The sequence below is a fragment of the Chiloscyllium plagiosum genome, unplaced genomic scaffold (genome assembly GCF_037043375.1).
Source record: "Chiloscyllium plagiosum isolate Xiang-an unplaced genomic scaffold, Cpla_swu_hap1 HiC_scaffold_21, whole genome shotgun sequence".
Classification (NCBI taxonomy): Eukaryota; Metazoa; Chordata; class Chondrichthyes; order Orectolobiformes; family Hemiscylliidae; genus Chiloscyllium; species Chiloscyllium plagiosum.
In genome coordinates this window covers 36,567,282-36,581,619 of record NW_028270159.1, presented here as the reverse complement: position 1 = coordinate 36,581,619, position 14,338 = coordinate 36,567,282, and the positions used below count along the sequence as shown (strand labels likewise).

The 14,338-nt window shown below is 43.0% G+C and overlaps 1 protein-coding gene across 3 annotated transcripts in view; it reads right to left on the bottom strand.

The window, feature by feature from the left end:
- Positions 1-14,058, bottom strand: part of pappaa (pregnancy-associated plasma protein A, pappalysin 1a) — a 336,995-nt gene extending 322,937 nt beyond the window's left edge. For all 3 annotated transcript variants that reach the window (XM_043719937.2, XM_043719938.2, XM_043719939.2), the window contains exon 1: positions 12,281-14,058. In XM_043719937.2, coding sequence (XP_043575872.1) covers positions 12,281-12,695 — 415 coding nt within the window. In that variant the 5' untranslated portion in view covers positions 12,696-14,058. The remainder of the gene's footprint in view (positions 1-12,280) is intronic.
- Between the last annotated feature and the right edge of the window lie 280 nt (positions 14,059-14,338).

Sequence of the window (14,338 nt, the reverse complement as noted above, 5' to 3'; positions counted from 1 at the left end):
TTTTTTTTCAAGACAATAAACCTGTCAGGTGTTCATTCTCCACGTGATTCGCCTCCCACACTTTTCCATCTTACCTATCAATATATCCATCTATTCCTTTGTCTCATCCCCTGGATTGAATTTCATTTTAATTGCATCTATGCTAATCAACTTAACAACTCCATGCCAAAGCTGGTTAAAGTATATTTGCAACCCAAGTTACCATGGCAACAATGACACTTTAAAATCTAAATTATGTTAGCTTTTTTATAAACAGTAAACGTTTTTAGCTGCTTCAAAAGGTATCCAACTAGGCATATAATGGGCTAGTTAAACACACTTTCGAGTTAAAACAGGTACACTCACACATCAAAATCTCAAATTAACCTATTGACCCACCACAAAAAGGCTTCAATTGAACTATTGTCATAAACTGCCCCTTAAATCTAACCTAGCAATAAAATAAAAAATAAACAATCTGATGTGATTGGTAGTGCGATATCCAAGCATGATATCATTGTGTATGATAAAAATTCTTTCCACCATGTTTTGGAATCTGTGTGAAATAATTTATAGTCTGCAGAGATTAGGTGAGTAGCAAGCTAATGTGAGATGTTCAGGTGATAATGTGTGTTATTCATGTCAGAGTGCAACATTTTTCAAATGCAACAGGAGAAAAGGAAAAGCTTGTTTCAAACAAAAAGACTAGAAACAATATATAAACTAGAACATATTGTCAAGGCTGTGTTATTGCTTCTGAGTTAAAATATTGCGGGTTCAAGTCTCACACTTGGTTGACATTCCAGTATAGAAAAGGGAAGTGCTATACTGTCTTTTGGATTGAGATGTTAAATCTAGACTCTATCCTCTCAGATGGGCTTGACACTGTTTCAAAAGAAAATAGGAAAATTATCGCAACTGTCAAGCCTAACATTAATCCCAATCAATGTCACTAAAACTGAATATATAGTCTCAGAGCTCGCTGTACACAATTTGAGTGCCACACTTCAAATAGTTCAACCATGACAACACATCAGAAGTATCTCTTTAGCTTTAAAACATGTCGATACATAGTGAGTTGGTGAAAGGCCGAAAGTAAATTTATGTCTTTTTTCTTTCTTTTATGATTGAGAGAGAACAAAATACAATGTTTCTGGATGACCAAGTTTATTGATGCAGTTTAGTTTTGCAATGAATTTTTGATATTATGATGCAAGATAGCTGCAATTACTTTGGAAAACCAATTCGCGTCAACATTTTTGCAGCAGTGAGAGATTTTCTGAAGGAAATGGATCCATTCCACGTTGACTTTGCTTTGCTTTGCTTATACTCTGAATTGGAACTGGTCTAAAACCATTATAAGAACTACTTCAACTGATAATCTGATTTTTTTTAATTTATAAAGGAAGAAAAGTGCTGACTTGATAAATGTACATGTGAGGTCGTAAACTCTTGATCAGAAGCAACAGTTTGTAAAAGCACACCCAAAACCTGATATCTTCAATAAAAGTGCCTAATATTACATAAATGATCTGAGTCATAGCCATCTCCTTCACCATATCTCTCAGTTAAATCCCAGTATTATCTATTCCAGTTCAGTAAAAGCACAGAAATGTGTTTTATTACAATTATAATATTAGACTAACTTACAAAAAATGCTTTGATTCCCAGGAGAAAAATGACATTTTTCAAACTTTCAATATTATCTAATTAAATCTCATTAGAGTTTAATACCTTTTTGACAATTTTTCACTAAGTTCAAAAAGAGCTAATGGGACTTTTTTTTCAAATGTTGTTGTTCGGCTCTCACTAATTTAAATACAGATAAAGAAAACCAATTAACTTGCAGTCAGTTCTGCCCTAACGCGTATTTCTTAAATTGGCTTTAATGAGATTGAAGAATTTAGATATTATTTGTAGAACATGAACTTTCCTTAACTGCATTGGCTATAATGTGATTCTGGCCCCATTAGTTTAAATGGTGCAGCTATTGCACATTTATCTTATAACGAGAGATTGCACAAGAACCAATCTATTGCATTATGTCAGAACCGACTGTATCTCATTCATCCTTCTGTAGAAACCTCTGTTCATACCCAAAATCAACTACTTCATGGCAATTCTAAAGTACACTCGTCTGTTCCCCATCCAGAAAATTGTTACTGGAATCATTCTTCGTGTGAAGAAAACACATTTCCCACATGGGACTTGAACTTGCCTTTTACTTCTTTATGCGTGTGCCACTTTCTCCTACAGCTTCATTTTATAGTTGAAACAGTACACCAGATTAACTTTCGCTTTTCTGCGTTTTATGAAGTTTATTCTCACTTGCTACTTTATAAATTGAAGAGTCCTGGTTTTATCAATCTTCCCCAATGACTCAGTCCTCCCATATTAAAGATTATCTTGTTGCTCATCTTGCACTGTTTCATGGCCATTTGTTATCCATCTAATTCGGAGATGTTGCAACTAAGCCGTGTTCTTGTTGAAGGGTAGGTTGGCCTATTTCACCATTTTCCTTTATATACTATATATATATATATATATATAAATATTTGCTTTAAAAGTGTTATACTGATGAATTAGATTAGAAGCCTGTAGTGTCTACATTAAATTGCAGATTTATAGGACAATGTCTTCTTGGTCTGTAAGTTAGTAAGTTCTACCTGATATGATGAGAATGGATCTGAAGCACAGCATTATCTTAACTTTGCACCGAGTGACAATTTTAATCCAGAAAGGCTTGAGAATTGTTGATGTGGGAAATAGAAATTATTACTCTGATGAAGCAGGCTATCACTTTTTTTGGTAGGGAGGTAAGAAAAAGCTCATATATGGTTTTCCTTACCTCTTCAGTCCCTCCACTTCAGCTATGAGGCAGGGCATTGTATATTGTCGGGCTAATGATTCCTGGAGGCTGTCATTACAGCCCTCTTTAACATCTGCACATATGGGATATAAAAATGTGTTGGAATTGTCACTGCAATTAATGTAAAAAAAAAATTTAGAAGCTAAATAGACTGGGGCTATTTCCCTGGAGCTTCAGAGGCTGAGGGGTGACCTTCTCGAAGTTTATTAAATTATGAGGGCTATGAATAGGGTAAATAGACAAGGTCTTTTTTTTCCCAGGGTGAGGGCAATCCAAACCTAGAAGTCATAGGTTTAAGGTGACAGGGGAAAGATTTGAAAAGGACCTGAAAGGTAACTTTTTCATGCAGAGAATGGTGCGTGTATGGAATGAGCTGCCAGAGAAAGTCGTGGAGGCAGGTACAATTCCAACATTTGAAAGGCATCTGGATGTGGATATGAATAGGAAGTGTTGAGAAGGATATAGGCTAAATGCTGGCAAATGGAACTAGGTCAGACTGGGATATCTGGTTGGTGCATGATTTGCACAGAAGGGTTTGTCTCTGTGTTGTATTATTCTATGACTCTACGACATGTGTACTTGCTAGTCTTCATTTTAATTCTACTTTCCTAATGGCTCCCCATATCACTCATTCCCTAAGAGACTAAAAATCTATCTACCTTGGTCTTAAATATATTCAATTATAGAATGCCCAGAACCCTTCAGTATGGAGAAACCCAAATATTCAAATCCATTGATTTAAGAAGTTTCTCCTCATCTCAGTCCTAAATGACCAATCCATTATTCCTTGACACTGCTCCCATGTTCTAGGTGCCTCTGCCAGAGGAAACTACCTCTCAGTGTTAAACTGTTAAATTAGAGCATGTATCTAATTTCCTCAGTGTTGTTGCTTGGGCTATTGTCTGATCCCAGGGACCACACCAGTGATATTGTTTTGCAGTCCCATCTCAAATGCAAGTATATCCTTTCTTAAAAATAGAATCAATGTTCTCTATATGCATTCTCAACAAAGTCTTGTAAAATTGCGCCAAGATTTGTTCATTTGTGTGCTCCTTTGCAACAAAGGGCACAATGCCACTTGCCTTCTTAATTGCTTGTGATATCCATGTACCATTTGCCTTCCAAAGTTCTTGTTGTCCTGTCTGCATATATTCCAAGTCCCCCAAATATCACTTTTCAAATTCAATGCCTTTCACAAAAACAATCTGTTTATTTATTCTATCAGCGTAAAAAATCACACTTTTCCCCATGTTATACTCCACTTGTCATCTTGTTGCTGATGCAGTGGACCTGTCCATACCTCTTTATAGCTTCTTTGTATCCTCTTTGTAACATTTATACTTACCAATTGTATTGTGAAAATCTTAGATATATTATTCTGATTCTTTGCCTAAGTCATTAGCATGGATTGTGAATAGCAATGGTGTTCTCAATGATTATACTCCATTGGTTACAACCTGCCAATTTGAAAATGCCTAATCTATCTCAACTCTTTGTTTCCTGTCTGTTTATCAATCTCTGATCGACCAAACATATTAAATATTAAATTCAACTCCATGAGCCCAAATCTTACAAAATAAACTTCTGGCAACTTATGGAATGCCTTTTGGAAATCAAGGTTGACACCATCTACTGGTTTCCCTTTATCTACTTTATTTGTTGCATCCTCAAAAAAATCTAATTTGTCCAACATAATTTCCTTTCATAAAGCATGTTGGCTTTGTCTGACAATTTTATGATTTTCTGGGTACTTTGCTAATACCTCATTAATAACAGATTCCAGCATTTTCCCTGATTTCACTCTTCCTCCTTCCCTGAATAGTAGTTGCTACATTTGTAAACCTCCAGGTGGGTAACTGCAAATCAGACTATTCAGTTCTCAATTATGTAAATTAACAGACTGCACTGTCCTGATCAAAAGTATAGATGAGCTTATCTCTATTTGTGGAGATTATTGGACAGGGTTAGCAAGATAGAATATTACTTAAAGCAAGCAATGTATCCTGTCTCTTCCCTTCCCACTGAGGGACACCAAGGCCAAACACACAGTGTAATATTTTCTCAAAATAGCAAGACCTTTGCTCACTTAAATTTCAACCAATATTTCTCACTGCATTTGTCACCCATTTCTTATGCACTTTCAGTTAATGAATTGCAAACACTAACTTTGAATGGAATTCATCATTCCTCTATTACTCTTTTGTATTACTTCAAATTTGATTCTATAAATTGGATTAGTTGCCATTAGTTCTGAATATCTTAATTTCCATAAATGTATTTAATAGTGGGAAAAGAGGAGAACTGGGATTATTGATTATCTGTTTGTTTCTACTTTCATTGGGTTTGGATATTGCAAGCTAGCATTTCATGCCCAAATGTCAGCTTTCAGAAGTTGGCGAGTCACTTTCTTATGCCGATGCAGTCAGTTTACTGACAGTAATACTGGAAATGGAATTCTGATATATGATCCCAGAACAGGTGGAGTTTAATTCAGATTGAGGTGTTGCATTTTGGTAGGGCAAATAAGCGCAGGACTTATACACATAATGCTAGGGTCCTGGAAAGCATTGCTGAATAATGAGACCTTGGAGTGCAAGTTCATTGTTCATTCAAAGCAGAGTCACAGATAAACAGGATAGTGAAGAATGTGTTCGGTATAATTGTCTTATTGATCAGTGCATTGAGTATAGGAGTTATGATATCATGTTTTGGCTGTACAGGACATTGGTTAGGCCACTTTTGGAATACTGCACACAATTCTGGTCTCCCTGCTGTAGGAAAGATATTGTTAAATTTGAAGTGTGCAGAAAAGATTTACAAGGATGTTGCCGAGGTTGAAAGATTTGAGCTATAGAAAGAGGCTGAATAAGCTAAAGCTATTTTTCTTGGAGCATCAGAGGCTGAGGTGTGACCTTACAGACGTTTCTAAATTCATGAGGGTCATGAACAGGGTGAATAGCCAATGTCTTTTTCCCAGGGTATGGAAATCCAAAACTGGAGGGCATGGGTTTAAAGTGAGAGCAGAAAGCTATAAACTGGACCTATGAGGCAACCTTTTCACACAAAGGGGGTGCATGTATGAAATGAGTTGCCAGAGGAAGTGGTGAAGGCTAATATAATTACAACATTTAAAAGACATCTGGATGGGTACATGAATAGGAAGGATTTAGAGGAATGTGGGCCAAATACTGGTAAATGGGACTATATTAATTTAGGATATCTGGTCATGATGGATGAGTTGGACAGAAAGATCTGTTTCCATACTGGACAATTTTCTAGCTCTAATAATTCCAAGACAGGATGGTGTCTGGATTTGGGGAAAGGAGCTTGCAGATGGTGTTATTCCCATATGTCCTGCTAGATGGTAGATGTCATGGAGTTGGAAGGTGTTGTTGAAGGAGACGTAATGAAGTGCACTTTGCAGATGGTACACATTCCAGCCACCATGCAGCAGAGGTAGAGGCAGTCAATGTTTAATTAGTGGATTGAATACTTATCAAGGGGGCTGCTTTGATGTGTTAAGCCTCTTGAGTATTGTTAGAGCTGCATTCATTGATGCATATTGAAAATCTTCCATCATACTAGTTACCTGTGGCCTGCAGATGGTGGTTAGGCCCTTGGAGTCAGGAAGTGAATTACTCACCACAGGTTTCACTCTAAGCTGTTCTCATTGCCAGAATATGTATTTGCTAACCTAACTAAGTTTCTGGTCAATGGTACAACTCAACCCTACCCCACCCGTGCCCCCCCCCCACCCCCCCCACTTCCCAACCCCCAAGATGTTGATGGTAGAGAATTCAATTAAAATAATGCCATTGAATGTCAAGGTGTGGTGGCTAAATGCTTTCTTACTGGAGATGGCCATTGCCTGGTACCTTTGTGGTGTAAATGTTACTTGTCATTAATTAGGCCAAGACTGAATATTATAGGGTCATGGAGATGTATAGCATGGAAACAGACCCTTCAATCTAACTGTCCATGTTGACCAGATATCCTAACCTAATCTAGTCCCATTTGCCAGCACTTGGCCCATATACTTCTCAACTTTTCCGATGCAAATATCCATTCAGATGCCTTTTAAATGTTGTAATTGTACCAGCCTCCACCACTTCCTCTGGCAGCTCATTCCATATACACACCACCCTCTGCGAGAAAAAGTTTCCCCTTAGGTCCCTTTTAAGTTTTTCCCCTCTCGCCCTAAACCTACGCCCTCTAGTTCTGGACTCACCCACCCCAGGGAAAAGACCTTGTTTCTTTACGCTATTTCTTCCCCTCGTAATTTTATTAAACCTCTATAAAGTCACTCCTCAGCCTCTGGTGCTCCAGGAGAAACAACCCCAGCTTTTTCTGCCTCTTCCCATAGCTCAAATCCTCCAACTGTCCAGGTCTTGCTGAATGTACTGACTTAGTATCTGAGAAGTTGGAAATGGTTTCAAATGTGTGCAATCATCAGCGATATTTCTGACTTTATGATGAAAGGAAGGTTGTTGATGAAGCAACTGAAGATGCTTGGGCCCGGGGTAGGTATTGTAATCACAGGCCCTGGTGTTACTCCTGGTCTAGGCCCCTGGCCGTGCCCTCATTTCCCAACCCCAAAAAGGTTACCCCACCCACAAACAGAGCACAGCAGGCTCCCTCGAACCCCAGGCTTCAGTTGTTGAACTTTGATTCATACCCTTGTCCCAGGACATGGTTGTGTTCAGGACACTAACACAAGGCTCTCCTGTAATGGTGTTCTATCACTGAGATGATTGACCTCCAACAACCATAACTATCTTCCTTTGACCCAGATGTGACTCCAATCTGTGGGAAGTTCTTCCCCTTGTTCGTCCCAGTTTTGCTGGGACTCCTTGATGCCACACTTAATCAAGTACTTTCTTGATGTCAAGGGCAGTCACCCTTACTTCTCTTGAGATCAGCTGTTTTGTCTGTGTTTAGACTAAGGCTGTAATGACTAGAGTAGCTTAATGGTCTTAGCAGAAGCCACACTGAGCACCAGTAGGCAGGTTATTGATATGTGTGGGCCCCTTCATAGCACCATTGCATGTTCCACCACTTTACTTCTGCCAAGGAAGTGGTGGAGGCTGGTACAATTACAACATTTAAAAGGCATCTAGATGGGTATATGAACAGGAGGGGTTTGGAGGGAAATGGGCCAAACGCTGGCAAAAGGGACCAGATTAATTTAGGATATTGGTCCGAATGGACGGAAGGATCAGCTTCCATGCTGTATATCTCTATGAGTCTATTACTCTCCTGATGACTGAGAGAAGACTGGTGGGTCAGCAGCTGACTGGACTGGATTTGACCTGGTTCATTTGTGGACAGGACATGTATCCCTACTTACTGGGAACTAAAAACCGAAAATGCAGATAATGGAGAGCCAGTCAGCCAAATAATGATACTTGTCCAGTCTGTTCTCTCTTTAATTCTCATATGCCATGTCTTATTTACCTCACCTCCACCCCCCCCCCCCCCCCCACACGTAATTGGCGGGATTTAGCAGTTTCCTCGTGGCGAAATCTTAAATATACCCAAACTTATTTCCACCGCGATTCTTTTTCGAGGTATAAATCTAATTCTCACTGATGGTTGCAACATCTTGAACTTGGGAGTGTGTCTTTTGTATTTCAATTAGAACCCCATTTAGGTGCTGTATTCCCCCATCTTTTGGAGGCTTTGCTTAAAGTGAATAACGAAAGAGCAAATGAACAACGGAAATTTTTTAAAAGTGCTGGAAACATTCAAAAGTCTCGCAGCGTCTGCGAGGAGAGGAACCGGATTACGTTGTCCTGAAACATTAGCTCTCTCCATAGACGAATCTTTCCAGTTCGTTTTAATACAAAAAAAGAGAAAAAAAAACCTGCGGATGCTGGAATCCTGAAACAAACAGAAAAGAAACTCAGGCAGAAATTGCGAGAAAAATCAGAATTAACGTTTCGGGTCAAGCGAGCCTTCTTCAGAAGAAACGCTGCAGGTCTAAAGAAGTCATGCCACACTCGAAACGTTAATCCTGTTTCTCTCTCCACACATGCTGCCAGACCTGCTGAGTTTCTCCAGCAATTTCTTTTTTTTGTCTCTCTCGCTCTTTGCGACTGTTTCAGGTTTTCAGCAGCATCGGAATGGAGAGAGAGCGAAATTCTCAAAAGTAGCTGCGTTTTATGATCGGGGTATTCAGCGAGAACTCCCTCCCGGTCCCGCTGCCAATCGTGCAGTCAATCGGCAACTTCCAATAAAGCTGTGTGTGTGTCTATGTGTGTGTGAGCTGCGCGCTGTATGTCAGGAGGAGGGTTTAGCCTTCTCTCTGGGGAGGGGCTGTTGTTCGGAGGGGGGAGGGGGGGGGGGTGGTCAGTGGTCAGTCAGGAGGGCATGCCCCCGCCCTCCTTTCCCTGAACCTTGTGACCGTCTGGTCCTGCCCGCGGTTCCACCAAGGGAAAGCACATCAGAAAGCGTGTGGGCTGGAGTCCATCGGTCGGAGCTGTGTGTGTGTGTGTGTCTATCCAGGGCGGGATAAGGGGTTAAAAAAAACAGGACGTTTCCCACTCACCCTGGGAGGCTGGGTTTCTCATTGTCTTGGGGGAAGAGGCCACCAACCGGGGAGGGGAAAGGTTTGGAGAGTCATGGTGAGGGAGTGAAGACTGGATGTCCCTTTTTCTAACGGGTGACCCAAACAGGGAACCCTCCCGTCATAGCCAGGAGACCCTCTCTGGTTGTGTTGTGGTTTGGATGCAACACGCCCTCTCCCTTGCTCAGAGACAGCGTCCTGTGCCCGATCTGTCCCCCTGTGACCCGAATTCAAATACTGCTGTGACTCTCTGGTCTGGACGGAGCAGATGTGCAGTCCCCGGGTCGCAAAAGAGCCGATCCTGTTATTGTTCGCAATTCAGAACAAGTCTCCTTCCACGCGATTGAAAGAATCTGTGGTTACTGCAGTCGGTAAAACCCTGTCCTATCCTGTGCTGTAATCGCGGTTTGGACTCTTGGGTGTTTCAAAGAATCCGTTCTTTTTTTCTCTCTCTGCCGGGTCGGGGAAATAATATTCACTGGTCACGCCTCACGCCCACGAAGCTCCCTCCCCCTCCCATCCCCTCTCACGCCCCCTAATCCCTGTCCTCTATTGACCTGCTGCAGTCTCGGAGCTGGTGCTGCTTTCCCTAGCACTTTCCCTCCAAATATCCCCACCACGTCAAGTCTGAACCCTCCCGAAGCTCTCGAACACCTACCACCGGGGTCCCGCAGAGCCGAGAGCTGTTGCATAATGTGACAACCGTGAGCTGGTGAGACCCTGATAGAGGCGACACCGCCATCCAGTCTGTCGTCAGCGCTGGAGCGAGTGCCCTCGCTTTGAGCGGACGCCTGTTTTGACAACAAATCCCGCACGGGAGATACAAAAACAGTCTCGATTTTCCGATCTAAAGCCTCATTTTTTTTTGTTTTAAAGCAGCAAGCCCTTCAAAATAAGCAAACACGTTAGGGCGATCCTCGAAAGCTGTCCTGCGCAGAGCCTAGCTGACAGTCTTTTAACAAGCAAAAAAAAATCCTGACTGAAAAATAAACTGATCGCCTCCCAGACATTTACCAGCCGATTATGAATGCCTTTTGTCAATAAAATGTGTCCCCAAAAAGAAATCCAGTCTTACTTCGCTATTTCAAAGGGCAGTTTTATTTATTTATTTTTCTGCAGTAGGTGATTCCCTGACAGATTTTCAGTGAGCAAACTGACAGTTTCAGTTGTACACTAACAAATAATAAAAAAAGGTTCTCACACGCCGCCGACTTATCTGACCACCCAATGTGAATCTAAATAGATCTAACGCAATATCAGAACAGGACGTGGAAGGTATGAGACTGTTCATTAGAACATGACATCATTCTGCAAACGGATTCAGATCCCGTCAGCGTATTTTGTCACTGTACCGTATGAAAGGGGAGTGACTGGTCAGTCTGTGTTGTTTTTGGTGAGTGCAGCTAGCTTTAAGGTGCGCATTGACTGTTGTCGAACACGAACAGCATTCGCGCCAACTGCTGAAAACACACGCGTTTGGGGGATGAAACACGGGAGAAATGTTCACAGCTCCGCGTGTGAAAACAGTGATGGGATCTGTGTGTGTGGTGTTTACAGGGTCTTAGCTGGTCTCTGCCGCACAACGGGGGTGGGGGGGGGGGGGGGGGTGGAGAGAGAGAGGCCGGAGAGAGAGTCATAACGTGAGGGAAATCTTCACTGAGGGGGTGGGGAGGAGGCGCGATCCTTCGTTTCCCAGATAGTATCGCACGAACACAGACGTAAACAATAATGTCACATTGAAAACAGGATTACACACGCGATGAGATAACAGATCATCTCCCGACCTCCCAAATGATTCGGCGCATTAACAAGTCACTCCTTAGGCACTGACCTCAGGTTATTTTACAGATGAGATCCCCCCCCCCCCCCCCCTCAAATGAATGTAATTTTAACGTTGTCCTATGACAGATCTCATACTTTATCGCAAAAAAGAAGTTAACAACGCCAGGTTGAGAGTGCAAGAGAAAAGTCAGTTGCTTCAAACCCATGATAAACCGGGGAAGCTAATACAGTAAATCGTAAAACAACGTGCTGCATCTCAAACTTCATTCCATTATTTGTGGCTTAGATTAATGCATCGGAAAGGGGTCGAGAAATCTGCGCTCTGTTTATTTTGTGGCGCGCCGGGGAACAGCTTTTGCAGTGGTTGTGATAGTAAGTTCTGTGAGGGGTTTCTAAAAATCATTTTCACGAGTTCAGGGCAAAACAGTGTCCCCGGTGTGTGTGTGTGTGAGTGAGAGAGAGAGAGAGAGAGACTGTGCGATCCTTTCAGTTAGGGATTACGCTCTCTGTTGGCTGCGATCGGGATCAAAGGCGCCGAGCACTTTCACTGTGAGCGCGGGCAGAACGTCGCGCCTCACTCAAAACTATATCTTAAACCATTCATAGAATCAGGATGCTTAAAGTGGCCCCGTTACGCACCGTGTGGATGTGTGTGCATGTGAGAGAGGGAGGGGTATCAGGAATGGCTGAGAAAGTCACATCAAGCGAAAGATGTATTTTAGGACAATAAAAACTTTGATGCATACTGAAGGCACAGCATCCCATTCTTAACCCGGGGAGGTCTGTCAAGGTCGCAATTTACAGTGTCACAATGACATTTAGGGTTAACTGGTGGATTAATAGATTTTTAAGTTCGCTTCAATTTTCAGTTCGGTTGAAAGACAGCGTTTCGCTTTAGCCCAGTGAGTCAAATCTGCTGAACACGTTTCCTTTAACAAATGGGAGATTATTGACAGAATATAAAAGCAGTTGAAACAAAACTTGTGTACAGAATAAAGCCGCGTGTTATCACTATGTAGGCGGACAAAGTTAGGTTGACATTTCTTTTTGTTTGTTGATGTTTTCTCCGACCGGCTGACACTTACCCACGATGACAGCCGGAGATCGCTGCCCGCCTTCAGGTCTGACCCTTACTTCCACAGTGAACCTCCGCCTGGGGAGCTCGGTGCTGGTTCGGAGGCGCAGCTGGTTCCCCTTCCCGGTGAAATACAGCAGTCTGGCCTGGCTGTGCTGCGGGTGGTGCTGGTGCTGGTGGTGCGGCGACGGCGGCTGTGGTCGGGGAGGGTGCTCTGAAGATGCTGGGGACACTGCTCGCTTGCCACGGGGCAACCTCGTGCCACACGATCCCGGGGAGTCCGCCCCGGGGCCATGCCGGTGATCCTGGGCCATGAGGAGGGCACGTTTGGAGCGCCGGAGCCGGCTTGCCATCTGCCCGTCACACTCCGAGCCCACAGCCAGAGCTAAGAGACAGAGGGCGGGTAGCACACTACAAACTTGCATCTTCTCTCCAGGCAAGTCTCTCTCTCTCTCTTGCTCGCTCGCTCCCCTCTCAAATCTCTCTGCCCCTTACACACACTCTCTCTCTTTAGACGCTCTCTCTCTCTCTCTCTCTCGCTTACGAGTTTCCTCTTCTACCGCCTCAATCACAATGATCCGCTACAGAGTAACCTGTTTTCTTAATAAGACACGACCCCTTTTCTTGCCTCTCCCCCCCTCCCAAACACGCACTTGAAACAGAGATGGATAAACAAGAATATGCTAATTTATCAGCCTGCACCATTTAAAGCACCACCTTCTAATGTTCCCATTGATAGGATTCTAGTAACATTAAGGCTGACTAATCAATCAGTTTGAAAACATCAAATTTCCCACTTGGATCCCAGCTTTTAGTGCCCTGACACGCAGACACACGCACACACACAGAGACAGACAGAGATTGGTGCTCACTTCAGACCTATGACTTTCTCCATTGAAAGATTCCGTCATAATTGCGAGTGGGGAAGTCAAACTTTATTTTTAAAAAATATATTTAAAAAGTTTCTTTTTACACCAGTGTTTTAACCTTAGGTAACACCCAGCGATTCGTGAGACCGCCTGTAAAAACAGAGATGACGTTTAGCCCTTTTGCTTGCTTTGGGGAGAGACTTTGGGGAAAATAAAGCTTCTTGTTAAATATTTATTATTTTGAATTCGCGCGTTTGCAGTTTTCGCGGCCCGGGACGGTGTGTGGTTTCAGATTGAGTTGTTTTAACCACAGGTGACCGACGAATGCTGCTGTCTGTTCTGTGTGTGTGTGTTTACATAAATTAATGTGTGATTCGGGACGAGTGCTCTCTCTGGGCTTTGAGGTGCACGCTAGCTCCTCCAGATGTTATGGCCTGGCAATTCTATTTCAAACACGCCGATCCTGGCCGGATCTGTGACGGCGCTTTCATCCGTTCGCGGGCAAGTTTCGGGACTGAGAGGAAAAGGGACATTTTGCTCGGGAATGTTTGTGTGTGTATGCGTGTGTGTTCTTTTTTTTTCAGGTGAAAGATCCTCTTGACTGAAGCCTCACAGTGGTGGGAGAGAGCGTCCGACCGGTGATGTGTTATCAGTAATTTTCCACCTGAAACTCATCGCAATGTAACGCTATTCCGATGTAATGTACAAGGCGGCGAGAGAGAGTGAGCGAGAGAAACAGAGGGGAGAACCCTCCGCTTTCACTGAGAACTCGGCTGGGGGCTGCGGGTTGAAGTGGATTTCAGATTTCTCCGGTCTCTCATATAATCGGATTACTGGGGAACGAGTGGGGTGGGTTAGAGGTGGGGGATTGGGTTCCAGGTTTAATCTTAACCCCGATGTGTGTGTGTGTGTGTAAATTGGGGCCTCCTATTAGTTTGGGTTCACTCTCTTGTTCAATCCTGCAGCCTTTTGACAGCTAACTGCCTACCAGCACTAAGCCGTCTCCAACTCCACCTTGGGATGAGCCAAACGCCGCAGTCTTGCACTGGGTTCGCCCGACTATGTGAACTGAGGGACTTTGTAATGACTTCCACAGACCGCGACTGGTTGAAAGCTGCCACTGGCTTGTGAATTCAGAGCACTTGTAAGATTGGTTGGCGCTCGTGTGATGTCGAATCCCCCTTCCCGGGGTCCTCCCG